Source organism: Bombus affinis, chromosome 7 (assembly GCF_024516045.1).
Source record: "Bombus affinis isolate iyBomAffi1 chromosome 7, iyBomAffi1.2, whole genome shotgun sequence".
In the NCBI taxonomy this organism is placed as follows: domain Eukaryota; kingdom Metazoa; phylum Arthropoda; class Insecta; order Hymenoptera; family Apidae; genus Bombus; species Bombus affinis.
Window position 1 is genome coordinate 5,936,515 of NC_066350.1, and position 12,680 is coordinate 5,949,194.

The 12,680-nt window shown below is 39.0% G+C and overlaps 2 protein-coding genes across 3 annotated transcripts; one reads left to right on the forward strand and one right to left on the reverse strand.

The window, feature by feature from the left end:
- Window positions 1–150: 150 nt before the first annotated feature.
- Window positions 151–4,740, forward strand: LOC126918755 (uncharacterized). Its single transcript, XM_050727134.1, has 2 exons — window positions 151–644; window positions 1,226–4,740. Exon 2 carries the CDS (start codon window positions 1,256–1,258, stop codon window positions 2,870–2,872), a length of 1,617 nt encoding a protein of 538 aa, XP_050583091.1. The 5' UTR covers window positions 151–644; window positions 1,226–1,255; the 3' UTR covers window positions 2,873–4,740.
- LOC126918753 (alkaline phosphatase 4-like) lies at window positions 3,685–12,207 on the reverse strand. Of its 2 annotated transcripts, XM_050727127.1 has the most exons (8): window positions 10,003–12,205; window positions 8,922–9,028; window positions 7,973–8,193; window positions 7,707–7,899; window positions 6,806–6,972; window positions 6,152–6,463; window positions 5,607–6,036; window positions 3,685–5,083 (listed from the first exon to the last, which is right to left on the reverse strand). In XM_050727127.1, the coding sequence occupies exons 1-8, from the start codon at window positions 10,029–10,031 to the stop codon at window positions 4,884–4,886; spliced, it is 1,659 nt and encodes a 552-aa protein (XP_050583084.1). In that variant the 5' UTR covers window positions 10,032–12,205; the 3' UTR covers window positions 3,685–4,883. The 2 variants fall into 2 exon arrangements, with proteins under 2 accessions (XP_050583084.1, XP_050583086.1); XM_050727129.1 differs by lacking the exon at window positions 8,922–9,028 and having other exon boundaries at window positions 10,003–12,207.
- Between the last annotated feature and the right edge of the window lie 473 nt (window positions 12,208–12,680).

The following is a 12,680-nucleotide window of genomic DNA, read 5'->3' on the forward strand; positions in this document are numbered from 1 at the left end:
AAATTTTTATAAAGTAAATTTGAAAATTAAAGTAATAAACAAAACATTATACAATTATTTATTTTCGTATATATTCTTTCACGTACGTACGACTAAATGCATAATTTCCTAAAAATGCAAGAGAAAGGTACATGCCTAAAAAGAATGTAGTCTTCTGTTGAGTAGTAGAATAAAAAATTTAATAAAAGCTTCGATAATCGTAAAATAATGCAAAAATATTGATTTCGGAGGAAAATTCAATAAGAAATCGAAGGAAGAAATAAAAATACACGCGGCTGCTTTGTAATAAATTCATCTTATTACAAACGAAGACTAATTAATTTAGATGCAAGTTACCCTGGGCATAGGGGGTATACACCGAGGAATGATGCTCGAAATACTTTATCTGGGCAATGGGCATAGTGCCCGTAAGAGAGTTCTGTCTAGACGATGCATGCGTATTATATGAGACTTCGACGAGTTAGTTTGCATCCATTGTGCGCCTTTCTATTGTCAAATCGATCACGCGTTATTTACGTGATATCATTTCAAATAGAATCGGATAATTGTTTTTCTTCTTAATAATAATGAATTCATATACATCATAAATATTATTTAGTAATTTATTACTCTTATATTATCAAGATTTAGTGTAATATTACAAGGTAAGAGATTTTCCTATATATCGTTCGTGTCTACTAAATTTTTAGTAAAAATTTTAATCTTCTTTTCTCGTATCTCCTTTTTTTCCCTTTCTCTCTCCTTCCCGTGTATTCTTAATCGGATTCATTTGCTCGTTCATTTGCATTTCTTCGTTACATGCTTTCGATCCAGATAAAGTTAGATCCAACACTTGCATGTAATAGATTGCATAATTAAGAAACACTTGAAAGCTCTTTGTTACATAATACTTTCAATTAAAACACTACTGAAACATTAAATATACAGCTACATAAAGCGAAAGATGATCCTATTAATTTACCAATGTGATTATGATGATCGTATCACATTGTATATACGTGCGAAATTTTTTGCATAACCCATATATTTAAAAACAGTTTCCATAAGTGTTCACATACTTTCGCGAGTGTTCAAACGCTTCCCACTATAGCTGATTAATATAATAAATGTCAAATTATCGAAGAGAGAGAGAGAGAGAGAGAAAGGAAAATAAGAGAAGAGGAGGAAATAAAAAGCACGAAATGAAACACGTCAGTACCGTAATTAATTTGAAATTTGAATAAAGTGACAGTGCACGAGTTTCGAAGAATCTGCAATGGGTCGCAGAAAACATCGGAGCAAAGGAAGCAAGTTACCAGCGTTGAGATCGTCGAAGTGTAACGTAGCTTGTGGGAAATCAACGACTTGCGATGAAGCGAAAGCGAAGGAAGAGAGAGAAAGAAGAGGAACAACAGAGAAAACTATAACACCCGATGTTATGCGTTACCAGAAAGAAAGGACAGACTGTTTTCACCAAACGAATGATCCAATCGGTGTACGTTCTCGATTAATGTATCCTTTGGTTCAGTCGTCTTTATTAATTAACTCATCGATATTATCAGAGGAGGATGAGAGCGTAGAGGACGAATGCATCGAATTAAAGGTAAAACCACGGTTCGTATTCGTGTCTAGCCTTTGTATGGTTTGCTCGAAGAAGTCTCAGTTATTTTGCGAGCGTTGCCAAATGGTGTCTTATTGCTCGATAATGCATCAAACGCAGGGACTGTCGCTGCATCGTGAGTTGTGTGAAGCACTGACAGAGATTCATTCGTCCATCGTCTTGACACTCTCTGATGGTTCGGGCGTGCAATTGGACGCGGACCAGTACCGTATTTATCGGCTAAAATTGCTGGCGATACTCGAGTCTGAGGTCAAAAGATCGTTGGATCTTTGGGAAAAAGAAATCATATTATATCCTAGAGTTTGTCGAGTTTGTCGTCGCTTTAGCGAAAAACTAATCTGCTGCACGCACTGCGGGATGGAATTCTTTTGCGAGGAACATAGTGACGAACATAAAAATTGGTGCGAAGAGTTTCGAGTTTATCAAAGAATTTTGCACCTTCAACACAAACACGGTTACGTTAATCCGAAAATTCCGAACGCGCATCTGGAAATGTTCGTCGCGCAGCCAGAATTCGATTTCGATAAATTAATGCATCGAATTTACGGGAATTCTTTATATTATCGTCAAATGGATTGTTATACGTACGCTCTATTATCGCATCTGTGCACGATTCCACTGACAGCCCTTTATTCCATGCAGATTTCTTGCCCCGAATGGCGAGATAGAACCGATTGGACTATTCATATACTTGGCGCGGAATTCCAATTCGAAGGTATACATTTAGACGTCTGGGAGAAACTGTTTCTTCATTTCTTACCGAACTTACAGAAGCTCCATTTGATTTTGATTGGACCAGAGTTACAATTACCGAAAGACATCCCTCCTAGACTTTTATCCATGGTTCAAATTTGTAAGAAATGTAAATCCGCTGGTCGAGCTGTTATCGTTACGTTTAAACCGGAGAAGCTTTATCACTGCTTGGTTCGCGATCCATCGCAAACTCTTGCTACTCCTGATTTAATTTGTCTCTATAATCCTGGTCTTTATCGGACGACTGGGTTTGCAGGAAAAGACACATGGCTCGAGACGATACGCGAGTTTTCCAAGACGTTAGCTCCAACCACCATCACGTCTTACACTGCGCAAGAAATGCTTTGGGAAATAAATCGTATAAATTCCGTTGCTGACGTCGAAGTTCTTTTACAACCGTGTAAAAATCCATTTGCGTCGGTCAAGCCAGACCGAAACTTCGTTAGCGATAATACTAACCCTCTTATCTATAAGAATTACTACATTACCATTGTCAAAGGGAAATCGATTGTACTCTAATCCTCTGTATCGCACACGCGGATAAAGTATACACGCTCGCCTGTATACGCTCTTATCGTTAGATTTACTATGTATCAACGGCAAAGTGAATGCTTTTACGGCTTGAAAACTCGTCAAGTATACGCGAATTTGAGAAATTCCCAACTAGGTAGGAGCAGACAATTGGCAGGGCATTATCTTTCATTCGAAAGTAGGTAAAAAATGTATAGTAACATATCTTCCGCTTCGAAGAAAATTTGGAAAATTTCCAAGAAAAGTTGGAACTTGTATAATCAAGAATTAGTCTGATACTACGCGCGTACTCGATGAATCGAAGGGCTCTCGACAAACTCGGCTCTAGCGTCTTTATGCACACTTATATGTACATTTTTTTACCGTTTTAATAAATCATCCTCACGAGACGCTTTTTATTGTTTCCGTGTATTTTTGTATTCCTGATTTCCACATATTAAACGTTGATTCGCATAATTTTTCCGATATCAGAATGACCGAACAATAAGTTGATGTATCTGAAGTACCAGTGCTCTCGTCCCTCTTGCATTTCAGGATTTACGTTTAATTACGTAGACGAATTAGTTGATTGAAATGTGTGTCAGGGGCATCGTTGATTCTTTTCAGAAAGGTCGAAGGGGGATCGGAGTGGAATGGAGGAATAATCGACCAAGACGGACGAACGTTCTCGTCGAAGATCGAGTAAATGAAAACATATACGTGGCATTGAGCGCAAAGGCGAGCTAAGCTACTTCTTTTCCAAATGCGAGTTTACAACATTATTTTATTCGCTTCTGCTCTCAATGTTTCGTATCGTCGTATATCGAAAACAGTTTTCCGTTCGATTTTTTTTCGTTTGTTCAACTGTAAGCGAACCGCATACTTTTCAAAAACGAGTACAATTATAGTTATGGTTACGATTACCAGCTAATTTGCGTATATATCACAGATGAAACTGCATTAATTAAATAACTTACGTTCTCTGACACGCGCCTGCAGGGGCGTTAAGGCCCGTTCAGACGCGTTCGTTAGTTTGGTAGAACGACTTTGCCGAGAAGATCCGTTTTATTAGATTTTATTGCCATAATACTATGGATACGTTTGAAATACACGTACGTTCGAAACGGATCTTTCTACATCCATTAGAAGATCGACCAAATCGTTTCACTAAATTACTCGACTACACTTTCGTCCACACACGGTAAGTTACTAAAATTACTCGCCACTCGACTAAACCATTGAAACGTCTTACTAAACTACTCGACTAAATTATTAGACGCGTCTGAACGAGCCTTTACATTACGCACGCATACACGTACGCAAGTGTATAAATATACTATAGTAAGTTGAGCCAGACATTGAAATACAATATGAATCGTGAAAATTATATACAAAGGACAATTCGTATTGTTGATCGCTGTATTCTAGATCAAACGTTATACCAATAGTTATTTGCGAATATATTTGCCGCTTATGCGTATGTGTACACCACCGCTCATAAGCGTTCGAAACAACGCTTTAGTTGATTTGCAGCTTATAAAAATTCTTCTTATCTCATCTGTGTTTTACAGGCGATAAAACCAATTTTATCGTGTCGTAAAAATAAAATAACAATAATACAGAATGTAGTCGTTATTTGTTAACATGTAACTTTGGCTCGTGATCCAGCAATTAAATTACATCCTGTGGCAAAAATAAGGAAAAGAAGTTCGAATACTTTCGAGCGGTATATACATGTGTCTTTTGTACTGCTTTCAAAATCAAAGAAAGTGATAGAAAAGAAAAAGAGGAATACAGAGGGGAAGTAACGAAAAGTAGGAAAGGCATCAAATATATTTGACGCGTAAATTATAATTGGCTATGGAAGAATTCAACGATTGGAGGAAAAGAAGGGATAGACGAGATCTAGGCAAAGGATATTTGAATGAGAAAGAATAGCGAAGAAAACGCAAAAGTACGATCAGCAAGAAGAAGCATACTCGTCACGTGCGTTGTTCGTGTTTATGGTTAATACATACGATTAATCGAACCCGGTGACGATTAAAAGCAGCACGGACGTCAGGAGAAACACAATAGGGGAACTAGTAGGTTGAGTTACCGAATTGTAAGAATGGGAGTTATCACAGTGGGAAGGCCAGTTTTTGAGGCACGCCGCATACGCTACTACGTGAGCGATGTAATTTTGCTCGAAAGTGCCACGAATCAAGTGGGAGTACGGACCTGAAAAATATTTAAGCGTTAATTATATTTCCTCAAGTAGAATATAAAGTCAGAAATTGAGGAATATAAGATTGATAGATATCGTAGAAATTGATAGCGCAAAATTGTATTCTTTGTTTTATGTTTTAGAGTTATCGTAAAATATTATGACACAATAAAGCTACCTTCTGGAAGTTAATCTGTAATAAATAAAATGGTATCCGTCAATGTCAAACATACAGCAATTTCGTCAGTTGAACAGTGCATTATGCAATGTTGATTGTCAAGTTATATAGATAAGATAGAGACAGTTTTTCCAATTTGATGTGCTATCTTAATTAATTTTAGCGATATTATTTACAGCAGGCTAACTTCTACTTCATCGGTAATATTCAATCGATAAGATTGAATTAAATTTTATACGACATAGTGTCTGTTGATTTCACGAAAGCATAGTATTAGTATTTCGATCGCTAGTTTGTCGTTAATTTTCATATCTCGATAACGTCGGTAGACGAAAGCAAGCAAAGGTAATATATTTTACCTATAGCGTAGACTCCAACGTCTTCGCCCCCGTGAGTTTCATCTTCCAAGTATATGCCAGCCATATGGGTGTAATATGGTTCGTCGCGTTCCTTGTCTTGATCGACAGGTCTCCATGTTTCGTTAATGTTGTTACTATCCTTTCGCCTATGATGATAGAATCCTGGACCATTGATGTAGCTGAGCGTTTCGTAGGACTGTATTTCTGGCTTGTTTGGATCGTTGGCGAAACCAAGGATATCGTTTCCACGTTTCGGATAACCATTCATGGTGAACGCGTGCGAGTGGTCCGCAGTTACGATCACCAACGTTTCTTCCAGTTTAATTTCCTGCAGAGCTACCGATATCGCTTCTTCGAGTTCCGATAATTCCCTCAACGCTAGCTTCGCCCAGTTATGGTGATGCGCCATGTCTATTCTTCCACTCTCCACCTATGCCCGCAACGAATATTTTTAACCGCTTTGCCACCACGTTGCTTCTTTACACGAACGAACGATTTTGATAAAGTTCTGGCATAAAGTTGGATCTGTTTAATCATTCACTCACCATTAAGAGAAAACCATTGTCATTTTTTTTAAGCAACCGAACAGCCTGCTGGGTCATCTCGGCTAAGCTCGGTGTTTGCTCCGTCTTCACAGCATGGTAAGGGAGATGACTAGGAGCAAAAATTCCGAGAATTTTCGACGTGTTAGCGATATCGACGGAGAGAAGCTGTTCGAGATTGGTCACCACTTTGCCGTCGGGATTATTCTCAGCCCATACATCCGCCAAATTTTGTCCATCTCCTCTGACACACGTATCGGGATCTATCGGCTCCATTGGTAAGCCCATATGTTGCGCTCCACCACCCATAATCACCTGACGTTAATTAAACGATCGTTAGACGAACGTTCGAAGCGGCAACGAATACGGATGGAAATGTAGTGGCTCGCGAAAGTATCTGGACAACTGATCGTGGAATATCTTTGTGAAGAAATTATTACGCGCGCTGTACAAAGCATTTTGAAGACGAGGAACGATCATCACGATTGCAACAGTACGGAATTTGAAACGTGTATATCGAAAATGTATATTGTACGATGAATCGTTAGTGCAAACACGTACGCTTAACGTAAGTACGAATAGTAAATTACGTATCCTAATACTTATGGCTAACAGGGTACAGTGAAATCAAGGGAAAGGACAAATACATTCCCTTACCTTGAACTTGTTTCCTGGTTCGTCTTCGATTAGTTGTCTCGCGATATCCTTTACGCAACCTTTATACTGCGCCGGTATCGACGTATCGCATTCCCAGTCGCGATTATTGGTATGAGCGTATAATCCGCCCGGAGTAGCATGCGTGATCCGAGTTGTCGTGACAAACCCTGTATTTCGCCGAACGATTCAGCAAAAAAGGAAATGAGAAAATCATCCAAAATTTAATTTCGCTTTATCTTATATTAACGCGTCTCTTTCGTTTCATATTTGCGAGTTTATACTAGGAAAAAGATGTTTGCTCTCGCGTTTCGTTCATTCACTGACATATTGGAAAGCAATGGTGAAAAAAACGAGAGTTACGAGCGTTATGCCCTAGATAAGGCGGAAAGTTGGCTCGCGACCTTCTCTCTGCCGTGTCGTTTTCGAGCTCGTCCCGGCAAGGTCTATTCGATACTGATGTTTAATGTTTAACACCGGTAGCTGGCCGTGAGTAGGTCGTCGTTGCTAACGAGTCACGTTCGCGCCAGTCCCGGTTCTATCTATGCGTATCGACCATTCCATTCGGTCAATTATACGTATGTATAGTTACGCCTAATACGTGCATCTACATGAACCTATATATATACATATTTATATATATATATATACATATTTCATTTCATTCGGTCAATTATACGTATGTATAGTTACGCTTGATACGTGCATCTACATGTACCTATATATATATAGGTTAGGTTATATAATATATATATATATGTATGTATATACACACACCACACATATACAATAAGTCTCTGGCGAAATCTCTTTTCATCTATTTATTTACGTATTTGCAACGGGTTATCAGTTCAATCCTTTCCCTATCATTTTCTTTTTTTCGCAAGTATAAGAAGCGGCTTACCGGTATCCATGCCACTCTGCTGCGCCCAATCTGCGACAGTCGTAACTTTGCTCGCCCCGTCGGTTTTGTTATTACATCGATTAAACGAAGCTTTCGTATCTAATCCAATAACCTTGTATCGGCATTTAACACCGGAAAATATCGCGGTAGCTGTTCCAGCTGAATCGGGTACTTGTTTATCGGTGTTGTACGTCTATAAGGAACAACTCGAATAGAAATTTGTCCGGCTACGAAACTTTTGCAAACCGCTGTACGTGTATAAGTACCTTGGCGAGTCCAGTGTTAGGAAAATTTTCAAAAGCTAATTTGTATTCCTCGCCGGTGTTACCCTTGATTTGGCCTTTGTATATTCGACCAGCTGTGATCGTAGATATTCCCATGCCATCACCGATAAAGATAATTACATTCTTCGCGCGATTTTCGTTGTTTCGATAAGCCAGAATTCTTCGTAGATTCTCTTGGCCGGATTTCAGCCAAAAGGACATATCTGTAAAGAGTAAAGAAACACGCTCGTTTGTAATATCATAGCGAATAACTATGAGATTACCGATGTTTACGTAAATTTGTATTTTTATCAGGGATCGTAGCCGTTATGACCCAAATTTAAGAAAGTTACAGAATACGAATTCGTATTTTACTTGGAACGATTTTGACTAGGATTAACCATTAAACACGACTAAAACTTTGTTAGTTACCATTACCGATAAATATCATAAACGATACACATTTTTATTGATTATCGATAACTATTATCGATAGGAAAACTATTCATTTAGTAGGTACCTGTAACCATCGCCGATAATGAAAAATTATTTTTCTGCGTGCTTTCGATCATCGTCAATTTTTATCGAATTTGAATGAAAACGAACCATTTCGTTTCGAGTTACTCGAATTTAAATTGCTGGAATTCAGGAAACACGACCGACCTGGAAGAAGCTCGAAGCGCGAGCATGCACATGTAGAAACGTGAACGGTGTTTAATAAGCGATTTAAAAGCGTGGAAAGTGGCGACCTTGGTAATGTCAGTTCACGAGTTCGTGAGTCTTGGATACCACGTAATTGTTAATTCGAATAATTATAAAGATAATTGATTCTTATCAACATGGCAGGACGTGTTTGCCGTAAAGAGCGACAAATACCATTTTATCTAATATTAAAAATTTGCTTTTTGATAAAACCCGAAGTGGGTCGAATAATTTGGAAATATCAACAAACCTTCGTAATCGGTAGCATTTCGAGGTAGAGAATTTGCGAGCTCGAGAAATCCCAATAGAGAACACGCTAATACAACCAGACACCTCATCTTCGTAGAATTTGTAAATCTGTAACAGATTTTATACCATGGTGAATCTTGTATCGTATCGTTGACTCTCTGGTAACGCGACTTGTCGCGAAACGATCAGTTAAAGAATTTAAGTTATTTTCGTATATGCTACTTCCATATCGGTGGTCGATATATGATAATGCAACTGTTAAAACAATTACGAAGGAATGGAAACAAAAGAACTTTTATAACTTGTTTGTTAAATAAATGGAACAAAGATCCAATAACAAATATCCAATACGCGACAGAGGCGGAGAAAAAAAGAAATATAGAAACCAGAGGTAATATTTACAACTACAGCATGATGGATTTTGTGGTCAATGACTGGCCGTTCTTCTAGGTAAATATATATATATACACATACACACACATATATATATACATATATATATATATATATATATGTAACAGTAGTTGGCTATTGTAACTTAATCGTAGCTGTTCGTTCATTAGTTATAATTTAAGGTTTCTTTGATTCGTGCATTGGCCGATTGAATAATAGGTGGCGAAAGAAAGATAGGAAGCGTTTTTTCTCGATGAGATGAGAACAATTGGTTTGGTGTTTGCGCGTATCGGACAGGTTGATAAAAAGGGAGAGGGATATGAGGTGAACGAGTAACAGGCAATGAAAAGGGGAGCTGGTATTCGGGTCAGTCAGCAGAGCAGCGAAAACGTGCCGATACACATCCTGACGTTCGTAACAAGGCTACTGTATAGGTAGCGCGCGGAAAGATAGCAAAGATAGGAAGACGACTCGTGACCAGCGATTGTCTTTAACCTATACAGCTACGATACACGATCACTGTGCATACCGACCGAGAATCGAGAATCGAAAGTCGATAGTCGAGAGTCGTTCGAATAGTCATGCTCGATCGTAAAATCGTTGTCGTGCTTGACGGTTCAGCGCTTTGAAGGTTTGGCGGTATTTTGCTGGCGCAATAAAGGGGAACGATACTCGTGAAAATTACCTACCCAAATAACTCGATCCGTAAATGGATCATGCTACGTGACAAACGTCTTCTTCCGCCCGTGTGGTACGTTATAGAATAGGTTCTAGTTGTAGATCTCACGGCGTTTATTGTCGTCAGCAGGCACGTGTTTTGAGTGGGATCATCCTTCAACGGTTGACGAAAAGGATCACCGTGGACGAACGTGAGAGTTGGCAGTGGAAAGACGAATGGATTTGTCCGATTTGATTGAATCGGTCGGCCCTGTTCGGTGGCGATGTCCCGAATTTTTACAAACACGAAGAGACAGCGATGAAAGCAGCAGTCAGCGATAGTAGCAACAGCAACGGTAACAATCGGTAGTAGAGTAACGGCGCGATATCGATGATGCGAATTAAGAACTGTATCGTCGTTCGGTAGATTTTATCCGGCGATTATTACCTGACCGGAACGTGATGCCGTATTAACGCCAATACAGCGGCACCGAGGAAGTTTGTCACTTTATATAGCGTTTCAAAGGCCCTGGTAGATTGTGCACGAGGTGGAGAGCGTGCAAGGGACACTGAGAGTACAGATTCTCGAGGAGAGAAGTGGTTTGGGGAGAAGGGGAACCCCTCGTGTACTGCTAATCCGAGCGTAATTGAGCTGCTCGGTGCCATTATGTCTTATGTCCGCGAAAGATTAATTCGAACGCGGATCTCAAAGCATCTTGCGAGTCGCCAATTCTCCACTCTTGCTCTTCATCGCTCTTCATCGCTCTTCCTCGCTCTTCTTTAGCTTTCCCACCTTTTCTTCCCCTTCCTCCCGCCCCCTCTTCGTCCAATTTTTCTTCTCAACGATTTTTTCAACGACAACCGCTTTCGAGCCAACGTCGCCTCGATTTTTGTTCACTCGAATTAATTTGTCGTATGAAAAACTGATAAAAAAAAATCGATCATCGACCGATCGATCGACAGATTTTAACGATTGTCGATATCGAGTGGCGAATATCGAGCGATATCGATTGGGAAATCGTGGCAAAGTGAAAAGACAAAGAAAGAAACACGAAGCGAGGGGAACAGACACGATCGAGAGAAGAAAAAGACACGAAGAGGAAAGAGGAGAAAGATTTTGTCTGCGATAAAAATCCCGATATTACATTATATGATGGTATCCGTTTCCTTTTCTTCTTCTTTCATTTTTTGCTAGCTTTATCGCTTAATCTCACCTTGCAGCGACATATCCGACGCGAGATCGGGAAATGTAGCGAGCATGAGATCGATGTGCTCGCGCGTAATTCCACGAGTGCCCTGCGTCAAAAACAATGACAGCAAAACGAAGAGGGATCCAGATCAGCCAATCACGATTTCCAAGTTGCCACGAGCCTTAAGAGGTGAGACGAAAGTTTGACGCTCGATTGGTTGGAGATAGGAACTCGCGTGTTGGTTCGATGTTGATCTCCACGTTCTGTGCACGTGACGAGTACGAAATAAGCAACTTTCAAAGTTCTCACGACCAATGCGCGATCGACGTTCACGTTTCACAAACACCGGCTCAGCATCGTGATCACTGGCTGATAACGATAATCACGAGTATTGTCATCGTGCCTGTTAAAACTCTGTGCATTTCTTCCTACTTAATCCGTTGCTTTTTCCGTATCGCTATTTATCTTCTACGATATGTCGAGCACTCTGAATTTGTGACTGTTTTTACAACGCAAGATAGTTTATAACGTAAACCAGTTGACTTTTTTCTCTCGATATGCTATCGAAATAGTTCACCGCAAGTCCCAATTGCTCGAAGATACATACATCTTTCTATTATCACAGAATAGTATTTCGTTTGTACGAACTTCATTTGCTGCAACGAAATCGTAGGTGATGCCCGATTAAATAAACTATCGTTGATCGGATTCGCTTACCTGAACGTGAATCGTTATTACGTAAACGAAAACTCATTGGTTGTGGGCATAATCAGAGGATTCTTGTTACCTAAACTCCGATTATACTGTCGATTACACCAATATATTATCTTTGGTTCGACAATTTTACATAAACGAAGTTCTACCATATATATTTGACTTGTGAAAAAGAGAGGAGATTAATTGATACGAGCACTTCCTACTTAATATTCGTTGTCGATGTCAGTACTGTATTTGCTATAATACTGGCACCGACAACGATTAAACTGAAAACTAAAACCATTACATGATCATCCATCCATGAGACGGTGAAGTCATAATTACGACAACGGTTTCCATCGACACCTCATAATGCATTTATTATGCAACTTACGTTTCGCATCGTTTCTTACTAAATGTAATAAAATTCAAATAAAACGCAAAGTTAAGTATTCTTTATAACTTCTTATATACGCATACTCTAGTCCATTCTTCTTAATATACTATATAATAAAAATTGTAATTAATAACAGAGATACAATACTACGTATGCGGGATATATATTTTACGAATAGATAGTACTAACTTGTACAATACGGTTCGAGAGTAATCTTTACCTTCGTATATATAGATAGAGTCGTATTGAAGAAAAGTATACTATAAGCTTTATCGATACTTTGAGTTTCCAGTTAACGAATTTTAGTGAATTCTTACATCTTTATTGCCTAATAATTTTATATCTTCTACTCTTGATAAGGGAAATAACAACCAACTGTGATTCAAATATGGTACAAGCAAGATTTTAAGCGACCGCGCATTCACGC